At 39.1% G+C, this 24,904-nt stretch overlaps 1 protein-coding gene across 2 annotated transcripts in view; it reads left to right on the top strand.

Moving 5' to 3' along the window:
- The window catches only part of LOC126325972 (cullin-3), a 244,749-nt gene that overhangs the window by 87,268 nt on the left and 132,577 nt on the right, over positions 1 to 24,904 (top strand). The window contains exons 1-4 of one of the 2 annotated variants that reach the window (XM_049995468.1): positions 9,103 to 9,408; positions 18,715 to 18,912; positions 20,574 to 20,759; positions 22,561 to 22,764. In XM_049995468.1, coding sequence (XP_049851425.1) covers positions 9,322 to 9,408; positions 18,715 to 18,912; positions 20,574 to 20,759; positions 22,561 to 22,764 — 675 coding nt within the window. In that variant the 5' untranslated portion in view covers positions 9,103 to 9,321. Of the gene's footprint in view, positions 1 to 9,102; positions 9,409 to 18,714; positions 18,913 to 20,573; positions 20,760 to 22,560; positions 22,765 to 24,904 lie in introns of those variants that run through there. The other variant, XM_049995469.1, reaches the window with a different exon arrangement.

Here is a 24,904-nt window from a genome sequence, read left to right as displayed (position 1 = left end):
TTTGGAAAGAGAACAGCGAAGAGTGTGTACGTGTGTTATTTGTTGTTGTGCCTGAAGTATATGCTAATGGAAGAAAATGGCGGTAAAAGTACTCGCAGTGGGAACCTCCGACCGCCGTGTTGGAGTATCCCATCATGGGAAAGTGGAAATCACCGCCATTGGCCAAGAAAGTCGTGCTACACCCAGCTAGGTGTAGCGATGCTGCAAAAAAATCAGGTTGCCATGAATCCAAGTAACGTCATTCTTGGTGCAGAGTGTCCTCCTGCATAATTTGGTTAACGAGAATAGTTGCTGGCTTCATGCCTTCCAGAATTCTAGAAATTAGTAAATAACATTTATTACGCATGGTTTTCAAAACTGTACTTGAAACCATAAACTAAGTTACAAAGATATACTCACTCAAAAAGTGAGCTGAAGGTTCTTTGCGGCAGAGTTTTTCGCTCTAATCAGTAAATCATCGATAAAAACCGGAATATATTCAGATTGTCACGTTGCAACATCTAGACATGCCGTACACGATTTACGATGAGTTTCGGAGATTGTACTAGCAGAAAGATGGAATTTATACCTAGTGATTTTAAACTTCCTGGTAGCCGCACGATACTCGAGCAAAGACTGATAATTGGACAGATTTTATCCTGCATATCTCATGTCGACAGACGTTACGATATCTAGTTAGATATCGCGCACGTCCAGCTGTTTTTAAGAGAAAGTAGCATATTTCATGAAACCATGTGAAGGGAAGTCATCGTTCCTAATAATAATATGTCTAAGACTGTTAAGACGTCATCATAGCGTTAACTGAACTGCAGTGTTCGTCCTTGGGATGATGATCACCATGTGGGATAAAATATTCCTTCGGTACGAAAAACATGTCAGGATCGTAATGCAGGTACCAGTCCATGACTGATAAACACGTCTCATGGTTCAAACCCTTTAGGGGTCGATGGAAGCGATGATGCTTCGTAATTCAGCTACGAGTTCTTGTTGTTCATTTTGTGACACCGATCACTTCACATACCTGATTAGGTGTAGCGTCCTAACGGCATGCAGCGTGATGGCAGACCACTTGATTTCCCGATGACTAGGATCACACTTTCCTTTTGCTACCCATTATTATTGTTGCCCACTGCCAGCACACACGCTCGTGTGATGGTTGCAGTAACACGTGTACGTAATGTGCATGACGTGTTTGCAAAATAGTTATACATTACTGATTACTGTTCCAGTATGCTGCTAATTATTTTAGGCGGCCGCGGTGGTCTAGCGGTTTTAGGCGCGCAGTCCGGAACCGCGCGACTGCTACGGTCGCAGGTTCGAATCCTGCCTCGGGCATGGATGTGTGTGATGTCCTTAGGTTAGTTAGGTTTAAGTAGTTCTGAGTTCTAGGGGACTGATGACGACAGATGTTAAGTCCCATAGTGCTCAGAGCCATTTTTTTTGCTAATTATTTGGAAGATAAAAGAATTCGGATTTTACCACCACCACCACCACCACCACCATCTGTTTCAATCCTTGCCTCTCGACATGATGCGAAATTGCGATTTTATTTGTTGTTGGTCTTCCCATATAGCCTTTGACCTGCCTGCTCTGCGAAAACCATAGGCTGATGTTATTCCGATGAATGCACAGCACTTCATTTAATCAACGGATCTTAACTTCGGGTGATCGCAACTGTTCTTTTGATTTACGCTGTACTTGCTAAGCAGTGCATATGTATCTGTGATCTCTGTTTATAGAGATCACTGCTGCATATCTTTAATACATACTTTGTCTCCTCTTATACATAATCGATCGAAGAAGCTGCAGTTAAGAGGCCAGGATCCTACATTTTTCATTGCTAATAATGACCTTTTTTCAAGACGCGACTGTGTGTGCAGTACCTGCCAATGGATAAACTCATACCATAGTAGTAAAATAAGTGTAGTACAGTATTAGAGTTACGCCCTGAAATCCCATATGCGAATGAACTTTGCTTTAGCTTTTGTTTCCATCATTTGTTCTGTCAGTTCATAAAATGAGTTGAAGGTTAATATGAAGGTAAGTAAAAATGTAAGTAACAAATGAGGGTCTCCGTAGAATCGACGAGGAAAGGCATATGCAGAAATCCTAATCAAAAAAGGAATACGCTGATTAGACGTGTGTTAAGACATCAGAAATTCCGTCCATAAGAGTAGTGGGAGCCTTAGAGAACAAAAATAATTGAAAGGAAGACAGATTTGAATGTAAACAGCAAATAATTGAGGCGTTTGTCCATAATTGCTACTATGAGGTGGAGAAATTGGTACGGGAGAGGAAATCGTGGCGAACGGCGTCAATGCAGCCAGAAAACTCTATAAAAAGGATGTTATCATATTGCTGCTTGTTCATAATGTGAAAGTGCCTCTTGAGAACTCTCTCGGCAATCCATAACAAATAATACAGACACCCCTTTATTTCAATAATTTTTTGTGCTATTTGAATGCAAGCGCAGCTGATTCGCATCCAGAATATTTTTTATTTTCCTTTACTTACAATAGATGGAACAGCAGTGGTTTGCTGAGAAGCGAAAACTATGAGGGAACGCTTGCTTTGAGAAACACCACATATATATATATATATATAATATAGTGTGTGTGTGTGTGTGTGTGTGTGGGCGTTATTACTGTAGTGCTGCTGCAAAAATGTAGCTATGCAGTCTCATAAGGTTGCGTCACAACTTACTGCAAGATTGACCAGTTGAATGATTGGCCACCTTGTACTAACTCGCATGACTGTCAGGTAATTTTGCACTGATAGTGGTACGTTTCAAGCTACTTTATTGATTGACATCCGGTCGTGGAAGGTTTCGCAAGCACTCCAATGTACATACGCTTCAGACTGTGCACCGACAATGTGCAGACTTGTCCAAACAGAGCTACAGTATGGCGAGCATCATGATGCAGACTTGTCGAAACAGAGCTACAGTATTGCAAGCGTCATGATGCAAATCGATCACAATTTGCTCGGAAAGTTTACTCGAAACGAGCGTGAGAAAATCCTTAAAAACCAGTCTCAGGCCGGCCAGTGCACCAGCCTACGGTCGTTAATTTGCCGAGCGGATGTGGCTCACATCCCTGTCTCGCCAGTTATCGTGCTGCGCGATACGCTATTTGATTATGGCGGAACGTTTGGAACATCATGCCAAGTAAAACTGAGTTTACGCAAGGCGACTGTTTGTTGGTGTGGTATTCAGTCCAGAGACTTGTTTGATGCAGTTCTCCATGCTGCATTATCCTGTGCAAGCCTCATCACCACCCAGTAACTACTACAACCTACTTCATCCTGAATCTGCCTAGCGTATTCATCTCTTGGTCTCTCTCTACAATTTTTACCCTTCACGCTTCTCTCCAGTACTAAAATTGGTGATTACCTGATGTCTCAGAACGTATCCTACCAAACTGATCCTCTTCTTCTAGTGCCGAAAGTTTTTCTTCACCCCAATTGTATTCACTGCCTCTTAATTAGTTATATGATCTACCCATTTAACATTAAGCATTCTTCTGGAGCACCAAATGTAGAAAGCTTTTATTCTCTTCTTGTCTAAACTAGTTATCGTCCATGTTTCACTTCTATACATCGCTACACTCCATGCAAATACGTCCAGAAAAGACTTCCTGATGCTTAAATCTATACTCGATGTTAACAAATTTCTCTACTTCAGAAACTCTTTCCTTGCCATTACCAGTCTACATTTTATATCCTGTCTGCTTCGATTATCATTAGTTATTTTGCTCCCCCAAGTGGCAAAACTCCTTTACTACTTTAAGTGTCTCATTTGCTAATTGAATTCCCTCGGCATCACCTGATCTAATTCGACTACATTCCATTATAATCATTTTCATTTTGTTGATCTTCTTCTTATATCCTCCTTGCAAGAGACTGTCCATTCCATTCAGCTTCTTTTCCAGGTACTTTGTTGACTCTGACCGAATTAGTGTCATCGGCCAGCCTAAAGTTTTTACTTCTTCTCTATAGATTTTAATTTCTACTCGGAATTTTTCTTTTGTCTCCTTCATTGCTTGATCAATATGCGGAGTGAATAACATTGGAGATAGGATGCAATCCTGTCCCACTCCCTTTTCAACCATTGCCTCTCTTTCGTGCTCCTCAAATCTTATAACTACCATCTGCTTTCTGTATCAATTGTAAACAGCCGTTCGCTCACTGTATTTTACCCCTGCCACTTTCAGAATTTGAAAGAGAGTATTCCAGTCAACATTGTCAAAAGCTTTCTCTAAGTCTACAGTTCTATAAATGTAGGTTTATCTTTCCTTTACCTGTCTTCTAAGATAAGTCGTAGGTCAGTACTTCCTCGCGTGTTTTTACATTTCTACGGAATACAGACTGATCTTCCCCGAGGTCGTATTCTACCATTATCTCCATTCGTTGGTAAAGAATTCATGTCAGTATTTTGCAGCCGTGGGTTATTAAAGTGATAGGTTGGTAATTTTCACGCCTGTCAGCACCTGCTTTCTTGGGAATTGAAATTATTATATTCTTGAATTCTGAGAGTATTTCTCCTGTCGTGTATATCTTGCTCACCAGATGGAAGAGTTTTGTCTGGCTGGCTCTCCCAAGGCTATCCATAGTTCTAATGGAATGTTGTCTACTCCCAGGGTTTTGACTTAGGTCTAGCAGTGCTCTGTCAAATTCTTCACGCTGTATCATACCTGCCAACTCATCTACGTCCTCTGCCACTTCCATAACATTGCCCTCAATTACATCGCCCTTTCTATGACCCTTTATATACTACTTCCACCTTTCTGCCTTCCCTTCTTTGCTTAGGACTGGTTTTCCATCTGAGCTCTTCATATCCACACAGATGTTTCTCTTTTCTCCAAAGGTGTCTTTAATTTTCCTGTACGCAGTATCTGTCGTAGCTCCAGTGATACGTGCTTCTACATGCTTACACATGTCCCCAAACCATCCCTGCTTTGCCATTTTGTACTTTCTGTCAATCTCACTTTTGAGACGTTTATATTCCTTTTTGCCTGCTTCATGTACCGCATTTTTATATTTTCTCCTTTCATCAATTAAATCCACTATCTCTTCTGTTACGCAAGGATTTCTATTAGCTCTCGTATTTTTACCTACTTAATCCTTTGCTGACCTCACTATTTCATCTCTCAAATCTATCCATTCTTCTTCTACTGTATTTCTTTCCCCCTTCTTGTCAATCGTTTTCTAATGCTCTCCCTGAAATTCCCCCTGCCTGTCTCTGCCTCTCCCTCTCGCCTTCCATGTCTCTGCACATAACTCTTACCCCTCTGTCCACTTCCCGACCTTACTCTGTGTCCATCTTTTCCTCCTCCTCCCCTCTACACATTAGCATCCTCGCCCAAGTAGAAGGCTGGTGGTTCTTGCCGCCACACCATTTCTTTCCAGATCTTAACTAATACATCTACTAAATTTGGTTGAAATCGGTCCAAGGGTTTTGGGGTGATCTATTTACGCTTGGCTTTGCGCTCCTGCGCAAATGTCAAATACATTTCATAAATGTTTAACACATTTCACCTGCATATGTACACAAATTTCACCTGTACATCTAGCGAATGCCTACCTCCAGTTTCTTTTTCATGCAGCTCAATGCTTATGACATTGTATCTTCAGAACTGTGTTGCACGGTGATGTAATTTTGCAGGTACATCTAGTGTTAGGCGCAGATACTATCTGCAAAATGTGCACGATGCGGCAGTTTTTCACTCAACTCAGTATTTGACATTACATCTCCGGAAATGTATGTCATGGAATGATACAATTGTCCTGGTACATTCAGTGGTATATGTGAATACTGTCTATAAAACGTGTTGCGGATACAGATAGTAGTAAAGAAGTAATAAATTAAAATGTCATGCTTCATGCGGTAGTTTTTCTGCGTGAACAGTGAACATGTAGCAAGTGACAAACTGTTTTTCATCATTTTGTGATGGTTGTCAACGAGAAAAAGGTATAAAAGTTCCATACTATGTTTAAAGCTTGTTGGAAATCACCAAGTGCTCTCATTATCTAATACTGGCTGACTAAAATTTGGATATTTGTGCGCCATGGGTTACACTGCTTTTTCACCACCAACCCCCACTCCTTTGACCTTTGATAGGTAGGCGATCATCATCCCCACAGCGTTTATTTGCATACAGTAAGTGAAACGTGTACCAAGTTTGGGTGAACTCGGTAAAGTGGTTTAGGAAGAGATGGGGAACAGAAATACAGAAGACACATGTATGTATGTACGTACGTGCATTCATTTTTACGATATGTGTCCAGTGATCAGCCGAAACATTATGACCACCTGTTTAGCAGTTATTTTCTGTCTTTGGAACGAAATACATCACTGATCCTGCATATAAGGGATCAGACAGTTTGTTGGTAAGTTTGTGGTGGAGGTATGTGGCATTAGATGTCTAAGCACAGCTCATGTAATTCTCATAAATAAAGGACCCCTGATTTGTGTGTGTGGTCATGGCGCTGCATAGGATTTACATCAGGCGATTTTGGTCGCCGAGACCAACGTGAGTTCACTTTAGTACACCTCAAACGACTGTAGCACGGTTCTGGCTCAGGGACACGGACAGTTATACTGCTGAAAGATGACATAACTGTCGGGGAAGACATCAAGCATGAAGGGGTGCAGGTGGTTCGCAGCTTTCAACGTGTCTCCGATTACTACCGCAGGTCCCATGCAAACGCAGGAGAATGTCTCCCATAGCGTAATACTGCTCCCAGCAGCCTGCGTCAGCGCACGTTTCAATCCGCCGTTCACCTCGGCGATAGCGTTTGTGGAGACGACCATCGACATAGTGTAGCAAAAATGTGATTCACCCGAAGAGTTGACATGTTTTCATTGATTGGCGGTCGAGTACCGACGGCCCCGTCCCCACTGCAACCGTAGTGGCGATGGCGTTGGGTCAGTGTGTGAACACCTAGGCGTGGGCTGTTGTAGAGCCCACTTATGTTCAATCATGTACGATGAAAGGTGTGCTCCGAAACCCTTGTTTAGTCTTTCGGCAGAGATGGCACAATCACCGTCTATCGTACTTTACAGAGCAGATAAGCCCCAACCACACTATCTGAGAAGAGTCGTGGACGTCCAACCATTTAGTGGTAGTTTCACTGCCCTACCTCTCTTTTCGTAGATGCTCAAGACAGTAGCGAGTGAACATTCGACCAGCCTCGCCATTTTCGAGATACTTGTTCACAGGCTCTGCGTAAGAATAATCTGCCCTATCCCAGAGTCGCTCTTAAATATTGTAGGGACCGCGTCTCGCGCCCGCAACTCCACCAAGCAGCATGTGACGTCGCGGTGGGCAGTGGTCATAATGTTGTGTGTGTGTGTGTGTGTGTGTGTGTGTGTGTGTGTGTGTGTGTGTGTGTACACAAAACGCTTGATCATGTATGCTTGTCAAGCTTGCACTTGCGTGTGTGGTTGCTTTAATCTGATGAGCAAATGTTGTGTGTGTGTGTGTGTGTGTGTGTGTGTGTGTGTGTGTGTGTGTGTGTGTACACAAAACGCTTGATCATGTATGCTTGTCAAGCTTGCACTTGCGTGTGTGGTTGCTTTAATCTGATGAGCAAGTTTCTTGTGGGCGCATTGTAGTGATAGCAGACTGATGAGTGAGGAATGGCGTTCATATTCCCATCGGGATAGAGATTTCTCTTGCTTTGTGTGAAACACTTCGTGTGAATGCCGAGATGATGAAATGAACAATATCAAATTCCTTGCCCCTCGATTGCCTAATATGACATGGTGCGCCATCCTTCAGGACGCCGGCTTCTACTGGACATTATATTGTAACCTTTTGCTTTGACTTCTACGTTTATAGCCTTCTTCGTGCACTGGTATGGTGGGAAATCGCAAACACATGAATTTCACCTATTTTTTATGTTTGTGATTTTGGCCTAAAGACTATACGGCCTTGTCTTCGTGTTTCGGAATTTTGCGGAGTAAGGTTGTATTTGTGAAATAATGGTTTTAAAAGTAAGGTAATGTTTTGATAAAGAGAGTTGGTAATGATTGAAGATATCGGATTAGTTGTATGAATGGATTCTCTTGTTTACATTCTGATTGATATTACATCACGTTCACAATTTCTAATGTACATTCGGTGAAGATGGGTAGGACATTTCCATGATTAAGTCTCGTGCGAATTATGGAACTTGGCCTAATTGTTGGGAACCAGGGCTTCGAGGGAATGTTTGGCTGTATTTGACCTAATGCTTTCCTCGGATGCGTCTTGATATTATTCTTCCCATGGACATATTTTATATCGTGTAGCCTTCATGTCTGATGACAGTAGTAAGATGATTTTGAAAGTTTCTCAAAGTGCTCCAGAAAATAATCGTGAACAACTTTCGGACTAATTGAATAAGATATTACAGTCCGAGCTGGTACTTAGCACTACAATTTGGAAGTATACGTTGTTTCTATTGGCTATTCATGTTTGAAAAGAAGATTTAAGATTTAGTTGCTGTAATTGAATACCTTCGATTCCGATCATATTTTCGCGAATCTCATATTAACAGTGTTTTTCCTCTGATGCACGTTAGAAAAGCAAGAAGTAATTATCACTAAATATACGCTTCTAAAGAGTTACTTACAAAACACGCACCGTCGTTTGTCATAATTATGTCACGAGTCAGAAATCAACATTTTGAGCAGATATTGCCCAGAGAAAGCGAAGCAGTTGGAACGAATTCACCTCCATGAACGAATTACAAAAAGCTGGATTGCTAATGACGTAATGGAGGCGTGGCTGTGTCCGTACAGCGCGAGATAGGTATATGTACTTTAAAATTATTATTTCATGATTTGAACTGTGAAGTTGAAATTTCTGAACCGCCGTAAATGAAAAGACAGTTAATTCTTTACTATTTCTGTTTCCTTATTGGCTATACGCTTTTCCCTGATATCTAAACGTGATGGAGAGTAGCGTTAAGCTAGACATAAAGATAATGGACAGTTACTTGCTTTGTATGCAGTTCTTTCGCTGTTCTGCATTTTTCTCTCTTTTCGCTAAACTTGCCTTTATAGAATTTCACTTTTAAATAAATCTACGAGATATGACAGATGAGTTGGAGGGAATATGTAGTGTGTGCTAGTGGAATATCAAACGCATAGCAAGCGCATTTCGCCATTTAGTGTTATGTTCTCTTTGTCTGATTTTGTTTTTGACTCGTAAACATTTGAAAGTTCAAAATGAAAACATTTTAAGACAACATTTAACGACCTGTCAAAATTATTGGTGTAATAATTTGCTCCTCAAGAAGAAATCGGCCGTAAGTGTGCAGTATTCGGCCGAAGGAATGAAGGAAAACATGTCCAATATAAATTTATTAGAAAGTTTCCTAGGGCAGTATCTTTGGGAAGGCCAGTATGAGCCTCATTCTCAGGTAAAGTAATGGATGTGTTTTTCGAGTGATTGCAGCGTGTATTGTCATACTGTGATGACTTAGTAAGGTTTCGTTTGTTTCTAAAGGAACTGCAGCCTGCATACTAACGCAACTGTCGTGACTTCTGCAAATAAGTTCACAGTGAAATACCTGTTCCAAATGAAGTGAAGTATTCTTAACTTCAGTAAACAGAATGTGCAATAGTTATCTTTAACGTTGAGTGGAGGAGGCAGTTCATTGTGCCGTCGATTTTATGTACATGGGGTTTCGTAGAGATAGTTTTTCACTGCGATTACTTCAAACATCCGAGATAATGATTTGAATTTAGTGGAGAGTTTGATAGGGCCTTCCCGCCCTCCCCCAAAGAAAAACTTACTTGCGATGACCAGACTAATATGGATTAGGTTACATAGGTTGTAATATGACAGTTTGTTCTGACTTAGTGCATAGGAGAGAAAATTTGCGGTAACAAATTGGTACCGTGGTCTTAGATATATTTTCATCCTCAGCTTCATTTCCTTCATATTTAAGATACGTCGCCAAGACAACGTGTAGGCTGACCAGATTTCAAATATGAAAAACCCGGGACACTTGGCTTATACTAAATACGTAACTTAATTACTACACTTAGATTTAATATTTCTTGTCATTATCGTGATATTTTGAATCGAATATAGGCCAATGACGATGCAGCAACTGAAAAAGAATAATTCTTCATTTTTGTGAATTACAGAACATGTAGGTATATTACAAACAAAAATTTTTCGGAAATATAAAAGACTGGTTTAGGCTTTTTTTATTCTGATAGCCTGGGCTTAATTCTTGCAATGTTTCGTCACTTACTTAGGTGCAATTTGGTAATCTTAAAAACTGTATAGTATTACTAGCAGCAAACGATGCGAATTAAACATTTTCATACAAAAATTTAAGATTTCAGTTCACTTGAGACTGTTAGGGCAAGCGTGCATATATGCCAAACAGTATTCAGTTGAGCTCTGGTAAATTCTCTTCGTATCGCTCTTCATTCTTCCATGTGGCTCCTTTATGCCTCCTTTGGTTTTGATTTTACTTTTACCGGGGACCACGAAGTGGAAGGTCGGCAAGTTAGAGGCGGCTGTCGGCAATAGCTGATTTCTTTCTCAACATCTCTTAAGAAGAGTTAAACCAATTACGGTAGGCCTATTGGGGGAATTGTGGAAATATATATTTCTATAACGTTCTACTTCCAGGAAACTCGTTTTTCACAAATATTAAATCGGAAACATTGCCTCCCGCATTTCGTTTCTCGATTAAAAAACGTGACAGTTGTGTGTCGGATATCAAAGTTTATTCTGTCTATACCCGAGACGTTTCATTATAGATCACTAAATTTACAAGATACATTTAAATGCTGTGTATTATTCCACAAATAAGTCTGACGAGAATTTTGGTATATATTATATACATAAACATATTTCAACAAGAAGTGCACATTGTCCGTATGCATGTGACATGCAGCGTTTTGTAGAGTTATAAAAAAAAACTCATTTTAAGTACAGATTTATTGCAAAACAGTTAAAAATGAAACTTCTCAGTTAATTGCACTCCTTCCCACTTCTTCCTCTATACTACAGTTTCCTCGCTTCTGTGCTTCATACCCTTATCTCGCCACTTGCCTTTGTAACTGACTACTCCCCCCCCCCCCCCCCCCCCCCCCCCCACACACACACACAACACACATACACACGGTGTGTGTGCGTGTGTTTGTCTGTGTGTGATTTTTGTTATCAGTTCCCTGAGTTTTAAAGTTATTTCCAACAAAATAACATTGAGCAGCTCTGAATTCATACAAGTAAGGCTATGAACGGGCTGATGGACAACCCGTAGTAGTAGTAGTAGTTTTTTAAGGGAAGGGGATCTCTGATAGTGATTTTGTGTGTGTGTGTGTGGGGGGGGGGGGGTGAGAGAGAGAGATATTTGTAGAAATTTATTGTGTAAGCCTTTAGGTAGTGAAAATGTGTTGGTGCTACCTATCTGCAAATTTGTGCTGTGTCATCAGCAGTACTAGGAGTCACGTGGATATAGGCCTATTTTGCTATCTTCCTATCAGTGTGCTTTGTCTATTGATCATTGGGTAGAGTTAAAGTGTGATGGGTTTAGTGTTTGTGAGTGTGGTGTGCTCTGCTCTATAGACAGAACAGTATGGCACTTGTTGACCGTTGATTTAACTCACCATTTCTCCACCTAAGAGTTGTTAATTCTGAGTGCTGGCTGTTGTTATGCATTGACACTTGACAATGTATAGTTGTATGATAGGATAGCTATATCATCAGGATTTGTTGGGTGCTGTAGTTCTGTGTTTCGTTCGAAGGTCTGTGATGTAGAGGTAAGCATTAGGGAGATCCCAGGATACTTCCATCACATACCTCCATCTGTGTACCAAGTAGTGTTGTTTGTTTCCCCTGAGTATCATTGTTACAAGTGCTGTTAGTAGGGTGTAAGTAAATGAGACATTAAATTTGTGGAAGGAGCCATTATGCCAAAAATGGTTGAAGACCTTCTAAAGTATTCAGTAGCTTTTTTTGCAGTTGTTGAGAGGCTGTTCCAGAATTCAAATTAGTTTGTCCTCAGTGCATCTTTGTTCACAGTGCTTGGTGAGTTTTTTGGGGTTACTTTCTCAATAATTTTGTTGAGGGAGTTCAGCAGGCAGATAGGTCTATAATTCTGTGATATGTAGGGGTATGTTCCCTTGGTTTATAATAATGAGGACCTTGGCTACCTTCCAAAAGATGGGAAAGTTTTGTGTAATGTTACAGAATGGTATTAATGATGTAAGATATACTAATGATTGATCTGTGAGATCCTTGAACACTCAGTTTGGATGTCACATGTACCACAAGCCTTTGTAGAAGTAGATTTGTTACAGCTGATATGACTTCATGTTTTTCGGTTCGTCTGATGCACTCAAATTATGGGGGAAATGTTTTCCTTTGGGAGGAGTGGGCTGGTCAGTTGGGACGTTGAAAAGTTGTTAGCCTATGTAGGTTACTTCCTGGTGAAGAGTCTTGCTAGATTCCCACTTACATTGATGAGTGGCATCTAGACATCTGCCTCGTCCAGTTCGGTTTCTGGCCCAGTTTTCTGTCTTTGTGTTTTTGTATTATTTCTGTTCGATACCCTAAGTCTGTTGATATGCAGTTAATACAACAAATGCTGGTGCAATTGCCTGGGAGTAAGTAATTTGAGAGGGGTGAACAGGAATCACATCAGGGAACTTGACCTTTTGTCGGCTGGAGTACCTGTTTGGGATCTTCATATTCCTGAGCTGGAGGCTAGTCAGCCCTACCAGCACTCTGCTGTAAATTCTGTTCATGCCAAAACCTGTGTGTCGATAGCACACAAGCACACAAGCATGCAAGGCTCTAATTGGGTATATGTTTATTTCTCTAGCTTGCTAAGAAACTAAAGAAATTTCCAGTGCACTGGATGAACCACTAATTGATACCAACTTCCAACTAACAAAAGTCTTTAGGCCAGTCATGCAGATCAATCTTCATGTATCAGTAAGGTTGTAAATAATATGCTACATCCATATGAAAGTTTATTCCTTACTATTATAAAAGACGAAAGGACTTTGTGCCTTTTTCTGCACCTCAGAACTATTAGAATGTAGAGCTACATCACTAGAAGTATGCATTTGCATGAATTCAGATGCCATTACTACTATTCAGCTGGTCACATTACTACTACTCAGTTGGTCAGTCTTGCAAATTGCTGAGAGTACTAAAAAACTACAAGCTAAATCAGAACAGAGAGCAGCACAAAGTTCAGCAAGCATAGTGCCAATGTCCATCTCTGCAAACATTGCCACTGAAAGTTAAATGTCAAGTGATTTAACAGGAACATAAAAGGTAAAGTCAAAAGTTGCCCAGCAATCTCTCACTTCTATGGACTTACGAGACTGAAGAGTATTGATCCATGAAAATAATGAGTATAAAGTCTGTTGGAGGAAACCAACCAGTACCTCTTGTGACTCAACCTAACCTAACCTAAACCTAACCTAACCTAACCTAACCTGAAATTATCACACATTTACTATCCTGGCAAAAAGGAAAATTAGCAGACACAGAAATATGTAATATGGCTCCCTTAGTACAGTGGAACCTGATTGAGCTTAGGACATATGTGGTGGAACTGAAACTATTAGTACAAGTCAGCCCTTTATGCATGTGTCCTATCGGGCAGTAAGGGTTAGTATGCTTCATATGGAAAGGATGACATATGTTACTGTTGTTAAAATACAGTACTACTTGTTGGTGCACAGAAATGTAAATGGATTCTATCACCAAGAAAAGTTGCATGTGATTTAGAAAAAAGATGAAATAAATTTTAAAGCATATGATAATTCAACTGTTCCAAACAATTCAACATTTACTCTGCACAACAGTGATGTCGTTAAAAGGTATCAGATCATAGGTTGCTACTTAGGGCACTCAGTTTAAGCTATGACAAAATGGCTGATATAGGAAAAGTGACAAAGGGATAGAAAAATAACTGAAATCACCAAATAGAAGAAAGACCAATGGACATGATGGAATGCTAGTGTGATTCAGTGTTGAGAGTGTGAAAGAACATGCCTCTCTTCTAGCAGCAGTGTACCATAGGAGTGAAGTGTTCCTTCTAATGATAGGAAAAAAGACGCAGGTCATTCATGTTCTCAAATAGGGATGTTGAAAAGGTGGACAAAACTAGACCTATATCTCTGATGTTGGTCGGTTGTACACTTTTGTAACATGCTTTATCCCCACATGTTTGACATATCTGGAGGCAGAAAATCTCACCTGTAGGAAACAATATAGGTTCCAGAAATGACAAACATGTGGAACTCATCTCGCAACATTCGTCCATGAGACCCAGAGGCTTTGTAGGCACCAGCATGCAGATAGTTGCTGTGTTCCTACACTTACATAAGGCATTCAGAACAGTTCTGTAGTATCGCCTAATGAACATTGTCAGAAACTACATGGAGCTTTTTGCGGTCGATGCCGTTTTATGCAGAGAAGTCATAACACTTGAAAATTGTAGCAAGACGCAAGAAGACGTGCAATGCTTGCAGCAGGGAGTGGCAGCGAAATGTGAATACATAAACAGAAAGTTCCTTTACTGTGTGACTACATGATAGCAGAACACTCGCTGGATGCAGTTACCTCCATAAAATGTTGAGGACTATGTGTCTGGAGTGATTAGAAGTGGAACAACTAAGTAAAATTAACCGCGGCCAAGGCAGATACCAGACTGAGACTCATTGGAAGAATTCCCAGGAAATGTATTCCATCAGCTAAGGAAGTAGCTGACAAAACGTGTTTAATCAACATTACTCCTCAGTGTGGGATCCATAGCAGGTTAGATTGGTAAAGGTAAGAAAAAAAAATCCAAAGAAGGGCAACACATTTCAGTACAGATTCACATAGTAACTGTGAAAATGTCACGGTTATTCTCATCCAACTCCAGTGGCAGACTGCAAGAGAGGCATTCTGCATCATGGTGTGGTTTACTGTTAAAGTAGTGGTTGGCATTCCCACCACGCAACTGCCTGGTGGTGGACAGTTTCCACCACGTGCAGTGATTAGAACTCTTGCATTGACTGGCCTGATCACATGTTATATATTACAAAAACTATAATTTCTTACACCTGAAGATAGGATTTAAAATCTTGAATGAGTATTAGTACATCAGAAGTGAACCTATCTAAATTAATTATAAAGTTCCAAGAGTGTGCATTTCTAGAAGAGTCAGCCAGTACATTGCTTCCTCCCATGTATATCTCACAAAAAGATGAAGAAGATAAAATTAGAGAGATTAGAGTCCATACAGAGATGCACCAGCAATTGTTCTTCTTGCCAACCATTCACACTTGCAACAGGGAAAGGGAAAATGTGGAAATGACACGTTACACATTACACTCTGCTACCCTCCATGAGGTGGGTTGCAGAGTAAAGTTGTAGATGTAGTAATTACACATTAAGAGGTTTGTGTAAGAGACGGACATGCTGATCTCCATGGCTATACCTTTGATATGTTTATTGGTTAATTCTCAAAATTAAAATAACTTTAGTTGCAATAAAAATGATGAGAGCAAGAAAATGAGTCTCCTATCACTGAAGACAGTGGGAAATGAAGGTCTCAATAACATAGAAAATATCTATTAGCTGGGAATGGGACAAGTGCTGATTTTATGCAACAGAGAGAGTGACTAGCATGGAAATGTGTATACAGGGGGTAGCCGTTGTTTCGCAATTGAAAATACGAGGGTTGGAACTTCAATAGCGGCAACTATTTATTTACAGCTCAAATAAAATAGATACATGTTTCAAAGTTTTAGTGACCTTCAAAGTTCTCACCAGCGTTGTGTGTAGCCTGTTGCCAGCAATGTGGAAGTCGTAAGATACTCTTAGCAGTGCCAGTTGTGTTGAAATCCCGAGCGGTGCAGTGTATTGCCCGACGAATTTGTAGCAGTTATGAAGCGAATGCCATGAAGTGTTTCCTTCAGTTTAGAAATCGATTTGAAGTTACGAGGGCTTAAGTCAGGGGAGTGCAGGAGGTGGTACAGCACTTAGCAGCCCCTTCAGTCAAACAAATCATTAACAGAATGAGATTTTCACTCGGCAGCGGAGTGTGCGCTGATATGAAACTTCCTGGCAGATTAAAACTGTGTGCCCGACAGAGACTCGAACTCGGGACCTTTACCTTTCGCGGGCAAGTGCTCTACCAACTGAGCTACCGAAGCACGACTCACGCCCGGTACTCACAGCTTTACTTCTGCTAGTACCTCGTCTCCTACCTTCCAAACTTTAAGTACCGGACGTAAGTCGCGCTTCGGTAGCTCAGTTGGTAGAGCACTTGCCCGCGGAAGGCAAAGGTCCGAGTTCGAGTCTCGGTCGGGGACACAGTTTTAATCTGCCAGGAAGTTTCAAATCATTAACAGCTTGCACTGTACGTGCTTGAGCATTGTCCTGCAAAATGATAGTTAGGTCGTGCAGAAAGTGTCGTCACTTCTGTTTCTATGCTGTTCGTTTTTGGAACACAATCTGCGACCAGCTTAGAGACAGAAGTGATGAGACTTTCTGCAGGACCTTACAATCATTTTGCAGGACAGTGCTCAAACACGTTACTGATTTGTTTGACTGATGGGGCTGCTGAGTGCTATACCACCTACTGCACTCCCCTGACTTAAGCCCTCTTAACTTCAACTAGCTTTCTAAACTGAAGGAAACACTTCACCGCATTCGCTTCAGAACTACTAGAAATTGATCGGGCAATAGACCGCGACGCTCGAACTTTCAACAGAACTGGCACTGCTAAGAGTATCCTACGATTTCCACATCGCTGGCTACAGGTTATACACAATGTTGGTGACAACTTTGAAGGCCAGTAAAACTTTGAAACATGTATCTATTTTATACGAGCTGTAAATAAATAGTTGCCACTATTAAGGTTACAATTCTCATATGTGTATTCAATGGGGAACTTGGAAAAAGCAATGATTGAATGAACAGGTTGACTAGGTATGTGGAATTTGGAAGTGTGAGGTTGTCACAGAGTGATAAATCTAATGTCATCCAGTGTTGAACTTTGGATTTGAGCCCAAATATTTGAGAAGACCTTCGAATCTAGTGTGAATTGCTGGTTTCGTATTGCAGGGACAGATCGTATATGCAGTATTGTCATGCATTTGGTAGAAGGCCTCTGTGTAAACTTAGATTAAATGTCGGAAAGTTTCCAGTAGTTAAAGACGATCTGAAGGCTGTACAATTCAGTTTAGTACTGAGTGTGTGTCTATAATGGTGTGCTGGAATTATTTAAGCAAGTGTCACTGCTGATATATTGCATGTGAGGTAATGGAGTAATTTAACTTGGTTCATTTTTATTCATTTTACATAGTTGACTAAGAGTGTGTTGAGGTGGAATTAGCAAGCAAATTGTGTGTGTGTGTGTGTGTGTGTGTGTGTGTGTGTGTGTGTGTGTGTGTGTGTGGAGGGGGAGTATATTTTTCTTTTTCCAGTTTATAATCTGAGACTTCTTGTTAAAATGTGAATTGTGTGGACAAGATCACAAAATTTAACATAGGCAATTACTTAATTAGCTATCTTAACCCTTTGAATATGATGAATAGCATTGTTGATATGCTTACTGTACTTGTATGATTCAAATACAAAATGTGTGAGCAAGAGTGTCAGTGAGAGAAGTAAAAATTATTTTAACTGCTTCATATGTGTGTCATTAAATGACTGATATGTAAAAGTGGAGTATAGCTTCCCTAGCACTGCAGTGAATCTGCATACTTTGAAAAGCAGCAGTGTACTACTAGGATAAGTGGAGCCACTGTGAGTTAAAACATTGTAAAAAGTGGAGAAATTGAGTGAGTGTTCATATAACATCAATTTGAATAAAGCAACAGTCATTTCATTTTGATAAGATGGAGTTGACGTTAGCAGAAGGGTTAGAATGAAAGAATGAGAGAATGGGAGAGTAATGTGTGAAGGGTGAAGGAAAAACTAGAAATGTTATTTGACTATCAGAATTTGTGTAAAAAGAGAGTTGTGTTGCTTTGAGCTGATTGCCATGTTAAAATAAATTGTAGTTCAGTTTCCAGTAAAAACTCACTGGCTGGATAAATGCATTACACGAAAGAATATAAATTCTGTTTCGTTTTTTATTATGGCCAACTGAGGAACACACACGTTTTTCAGTTACCTCTCATTTGCATTTTTCGTATCCTCTAATATTGTTTCGTCTTTTATCTTTGACTGCTATATCGTCAGACCATGTGTGTTCACTTATTGCTTTTGCTTTGGAATATTTAATTTTAACATATTCCTTGTGAATTTTTTATGCTTCTTTTTATTATGTTTTGTATTTTTAATCTTTGTAACTTCTCAAATCTATTTATTGCTAATTACTTGTTGTAGAAATGCTTGAAGATATGTTTTATTATTCCTTCTGTGGGGTGCTAAAAAAATACCCCTCCTGTTTTTATGATTGTCTCTTTTGTTTTTTCTGTATTCCAGTAGAGATTATCATTGCTTTTTAAGTTCGAAGCTTGTATGCTATTTAATGGAGCAAAAAGTTTCCTCATGATTCTTTTCCTTGGTACTTACACATTGTCTAGCTTATAATTTATTCTCACTCACTTGTATAGAGAAATTTTGGTTTCACCACTATGTTGTAATGTTTTGTTTTTGCATTTTTCAATATGTACATCTTATATTAAATATTGTTTAATCTAAAGAGTATCTTTATAAATTTATATGATCAATTTTGTTCCAGATGACTATGGATGAGAAGTTTGTTGAAAGCATATGGGCCTTGCTGAAGAATGCCATCCAGGAGATTCAAAAGAAAAATAACTCTGGATTGAGCTTTGAAGAATTGTATAGGAATGCATACACAATGGTCCTTCACAAACATGGAGAACGTTTGTACACTGGCCTTAAAGAAGTTGTGACACAACATCTGGAATCAAAGGTTATAGCCCCCTCTGCTTTTATTAGCTATCAGTGATTTCATTTTTAATAAAATAATAATAATAGCAATTACTCAGCCCAGTAACGCAATTTTGCCATTGTATGCTACATTCCCTTAAAATATGGTTGTATGGTATCATCCTACATTTTATGAAAATGTTAAGTGATTGTATGGTGTCATCTTACACTAAATAATGAAAACTGAATATTGACCAGACTTACACAGTGAACTCAACATGTCACTCTTAACTGAACAAAATCGGCAATGGAAAGGTAATTTCCAGAGTAGCTCAAGGAAATGTGGCTTCATTGCACTGTTTGAATCATGCTGATTTGGTCTTGGTTTGGAGATTGGCATTTAGGTAGTGGTATTCACCTAGTGCAACTTGATTAGAACTGTGAGTGCAGGAGCTTGTTCTTAGACATGTCAATAGACTTGTGAATTGTTTAGGAAGCCTGAGGTTTTGTCACCTTTAGTTAATCTTTGATGGCGGTATCTCTACTTGCTTGACAAAATTGTTGTTAGGAATTTTATTTAGTTTCCCCTTTCCTGATTTTAATCTGGTGAGCATTTACCTACAAAAATTGTTACATAGTGGGGTTAACTCAGTGTTTACATTTACTCAAACTTTTTTACCACCAGGTTTTCTTGCAGTATAATTTTAGTTTTCCATTTCTACACCAACATTTTCATTATAATTTTTGAATTTGTTTCTATAATCCACTGCTCTACTAAGGTACTTCAGATAGTGTCTGCACTTAAACTTTTTCCTTATAGGTTAAAACTGAATCTCAGCTTACTGTAAATCAGTAGCTTTTCAAGGTAAACAGTAAGAGATAATTAACAGTTTCATACATGCTGTTCTTGGAGATTATTACCATATTATCTACTTACCACTTTTTTTGAACAGCACTTGACTACATATAGAAGGAAGAAATTTCTAAATCCGAATAATAGGACTAGACCACCTTCTGCTTAGGTCGAAAATTCCAAAATATTTTTAATGTGTGCAAGTCATCCATCATCATTAAAAACCTTCCTCAGTATAGTACTTACTGGCAGTAGTTGCATATTCATATGTAGCTACATTGATCATATTAGGAGCATGCCTTACTTTATTTGGAAAAATTACCAAGCTATCAGTGTTTTGATTTAAACAACATTAATTAAACAGTCTCTCTCTCTCTCTCTCTCTCTCTCTCTCTCTCTCTCTCTCTCTCTCTCTCTCTCTCTCTCTCTCTCTCTCTCTCTCTCTCCCCCCTCCCCCCCCCCCCCCCTCTCCCTCTTCCCACCCTCCTATTCAGTTTGGGGCTTCGATTGGATTGTATCTTCAGGTCATTGCCAATTTGAGGATTTCAAACCAATTACATGTGACCTGGAAAATACGAACTTTTCATAACTGTAGGGATGATATAATCATTAGATCTGCAGTGTCAGCTTAACAGTTTTTTTTTTTTTTTTGGTGTGTGTGTGTGTGTGTGTGTGTGTGTGTGTGTGTGTGTGTGTGTGTGTGTTTTAAACTAATCTGACCTAACTGAATGTCTTGAACAGAGTTTAGTTATGTGACCCATTTCATAAAGAAATGCGTTGTCATACAGTTGAAATAATTTGTAATTTGTTAATGAGACTCATCTGAACATGAACCTTCTGATTCTTTATAGGTCAGGGAAGATGTTCTTAATGCACTGCATAATAATTTTCTCCAGACATTGAATCAAGCATGGAATGATCATCAGACATCTATGGTAATGATCAGAGACATTCTGATGTACATGGACAGGGTTTATGTCCAACAAAATGATGTTGATAATGTATATAATCTTGGACTCATCATATTTCGTGATCAGGTAAGTTATATGATTATGAGAACCAAATATTTGGGTACTTATGTTAGTATTTCTGCTACCATGGCTCTAATCATATCTGTTGAGAAATTTGACACACAGCTAGTTTTTGTGGTTAACAATACAGTAACTCGGTCGTAGGTCTTTAATATAGGTTTATGAAAGGTAGATGAAGAATGCCTACTTAATTTCAGGTTTGGAAATTATAGCACAAATACTGCATGACAAAAAAAGTGAACTATCTGGAGAAAATGGTCATATTTTAATGTTACTTCGTACACATGCACTCCATTAATGGGTATGTAAATGATTTAAAGTTGCAATCCTGTCTGACAGGTAGAAGGATAACCAGAATTTTTAGTTTTATTACCAGTCGTGGTAGGGTATACAAGGAGTGTTAACAGTGCCAAATGTTGAGTAATCGTTGCGACACATACGGAGTTGCAGAATTAACAGAACCTTACGGAGTTTGAAAGTTGCCTCATTGTGGTTCTTTGTTTGGCCGTCTGCTCAAATTTTGCAGTATCCGCATTTGTAAGGCGTTTGCATGTGGCAGTGGCCTGATGTTGGATTGCATGGGCATAGTCGTGCTGGTTGTCAGGTTTTCATTTGATTGTGTCTGACTACTACAAGGGAGGAACACTGTATTATGCACCAAGCATATTCTAACACCTTCACATCTGCACCTGCAAATCTGAGTGCAAGTAATGGACACCCTGCAACATTCTTTGTCACCTCACATCATTGGTCAGAGATGGGAAGCAGCTGGACTAGGGAATTACCATACCTATGCATAGGCTGCTGTAACACCACAAACATATGGCTGAATCTGGGACAATGTCATAACTGAGAATCTTGGACTGCTGATGAAAGGCATCATATTGTGTTCAGTGACGAATTGCAGTTCTGTACTACCATGGATGACTGTTAACAATGACTGTGGTGGGGAGAGGTCCCATTCTTCAATCTTTTGGAGAGAAACAGAGGTGTTACTCCTGGTGTCATTGTGTGGGGAGCCATGGGGTATGATTTCAGGACACAACTGGTAGTGATTGATGAAACAGTGGTATGTCACAGACATCCCAGGTCTTCATGCACTAAGTCTTGTGCAGCAGTATGTGGTACAATTTCTCAACAGTATAATGATTGTCCACACATGGAATGTGTCTGCCAGCCATCTGTGTATGTTGAGCTACTTCCGTTTCCAGTATGATCTCCAGATCTGTCCTTGCAAGAATATATTTAGGGCATTCTTGGCCATCAAATACATTCTAATGCCAGTATCACCAATTATAACAGTTGTTTGCCAACTTGCCGCAGGAGAGGATACAGTGGCACTGACGCCTTTTCTTATCTGAATCAATGCTTGCATACAGGCCAAAGAGTGTGCTATGTCATATTGACACTGGGCTCACACTGTGAAGTTCTTTGTAAATTTGACTAGGTTTTATAATCAGCAAAATAGCATCACATACCCTCACAGCCAGTGAAGTTTCATTTTGTGTCATCCTATCCTTCTTGATGCTGCATTTCTTTTCTCAGTCAGTGTACTTTTCATCATTATTGCCGTGCATTTGAATGTATGTTGTTACATGGTTGTGGATTTCTTGGAATTCTACTTCATGAATCACATTTGTTTTGTGTAAGTAATGTCAATCTTCCAAAAATATCCAGGAATATCAGTGAAAATCATAATATTGTTGAACAACAACTTTTCTTTGTGAGAGATTGTAAACTTTATATTCTATTTGTTTGTCCCAATTAGTTAATTAAATGTGACTTAATAAATGTTCTTATTTTTCAGGTTGTTCGATATGGTTGCATAAGAGACCATTTAAGAGATACGTTGTTGGATATGGTAATGCGAGAGAGGAGAGGAGAAGTAGTGGATAGAATTGCAATTAAAAATGCATGTCAAATGTTAATGGTCCTGGGCATAAATAGCAGGTCGGTTTATGAAGAAGACTTTGAAAGACCCTTTCTTCAGCAGTCTGCAGAATTTTATCGGGTTTGTAAAAATATATTATTATCAAAATGAAAATTCCCTTGAGAATACTTGTATAACAAAAAAGGAGACAAAAGGCTAAGCAGTACTTACCTTCAATTGGTGAAATTCAACACTTACATATAAATGTACAAAAACTATCACAGTTCTCACAACTGTTAGTTTGTTTTTCAACAAGGGAACAATGGTTGGTTGGTAAAGGTTAGGTAGGCGGGGCAGATCACTCAAATCTGAAGTTGACATGGACATACCTGATGGTGAGGATAATGGGAGGTGTATTGTGAAAGGACAAGCATTAAGAAAGACATTCTGTAGCTTTGCAATTAAAATTAAATGCTTACAATAAGTGGAATGTTGTAACATCTGAGTGCATAAAGACGTGCAGAGAGAGAGAGAGAGAGAGACAGAGAGAGAGAGAGAGAGAGAGAGAGAGATGAGATTTATTTACTCTTCTGTAAATCTATAACATTTTTATTGTTTTCAATTCCATGTTCTTTAAATCTCATACATTTTCCGAGTAACAGCATTATGTTTTTCATGTTATTAATACTGGTAGATCATGTATTAGTATACCTTGAATTCCATTTAACTCTAGAGTTGTGATTGAAATTGTCATTCATTTTATGTTTCTTTCTGCTTAATTTACACTAGTACAGAAATTCCATTTCTGAAATTACCTCTTACTGTTTGTACAAGGAAGTTCTTTATGTGGTTATGGAAGAAAACAGTGCAACATTCCCTGATACAAATTTTTGAGTAATTGAAAATAATTTATCTCAATTACACTAAATATTAATTTTACACTGCTTACTTTTGATGTCATATTTGTACTACTTTCTAACTTAGTTGAAAATAGAGAAGACTTGTTATTAACAAGAAGCTGCAAAATCGGGCACATACTGATAAGTATAAGTTTTCTAACATTTGGAACCAAATGTGTTTACATCTTGTCTACCATATAAGAGTAAGTGGATGGAGGCAATGGAGGCAGGAAACTTTATTTTGAGAAGGAAGTGTTTTCAATCAATGAAATTAAGTGATATATTACTTTGGAGGTCTGACAAGAAACCATGTTAATGTGGCAAATTGAATGCCTAAATATTTCATACTGCATTGTCACTTCCAGTGGTGGTATGTGTCACGTAGATGGGAGATAATGTTTAACTTATATACTACCATTAATGAGAATTTTCTTGAGGTTATTTTCACCACTGTTACAATTTATTGTTATACGTGCTGAAAATTACTTGCTACAGATTCTAAATAATAATAATAATAATAATAATAATAATAATAATAATAATAATAATCACTGACGGAGAAGTGACTGGAAATACTCAGTCCTTGATTACAGTAATGTTGAAAGCGAGATACTGCCAGAATGAATTGGTCACTCTGCAGTTGAGCGCAAAAGGTAATATATGAGGTAGGTACTGGCAGAAGTAAAGTTATGAGGATGGGTTGCGAGTTCTGCTTGGGTACTTCAGTCAGTTGAGCGCTTGCCTGAGAAACGCAAAGGACCTGACCAAGTCTTTGCCCTCCATACAGTTTTAATGTGCCAGGAAGCTTCAGAGAGATATTTGTTGATGAAAAATATACAGAACATACATTATATTGCTATTAATGTCCCTTTGCATTGTTGCAAAGAACTGCAGCAGCTTGGGTTTGTTTATAATAAATCTGCTGCCTTTGATGTACTCTGATGAAATTCTATAGAACATCCTGTCAGTATATATATACCTTTAAAAAATTGTGCATCAATCCAAGAAGGTCTACATCTTCTGTGAGCATGTGAGTGGGAAACATGGGCTTCCAAGCTTTTGCAGTACTGTTTCCTTTTCTGTGCTAAAAATCTCACCACTTGGCTGTTCTGTGTACTCCCCCAAATGGATCACCAACTGACGACTAGGAACTCAAGATTCCTGAGCTGTAGACAGGTAGTAAATGCCACTAGCCTTCTATTGCCATAAACTCTGGACCTGCTTTTAGGGCCACAACAAGTCTGCTGACTTTGTGTGCTCTCATGAAATCCTCTGTAAATTAACATACTGTGAATCTATTCTTCACATGTAAAAATAGTGGCACACCTGAAAAAAACTGAGAAGTAATAATGATTTTACAATATAAATGTTTTGTGAACTAT

The sequence above is a fragment of the Schistocerca gregaria genome, chromosome 2 (assembly GCF_023897955.1).
Source record: "Schistocerca gregaria isolate iqSchGreg1 chromosome 2, iqSchGreg1.2, whole genome shotgun sequence".
NCBI classification, from domain to species: domain Eukaryota; kingdom Metazoa; phylum Arthropoda; class Insecta; order Orthoptera; family Acrididae; genus Schistocerca; species Schistocerca gregaria.
This window is presented reverse-complemented; position numbering and strand designations above follow the sequence as displayed.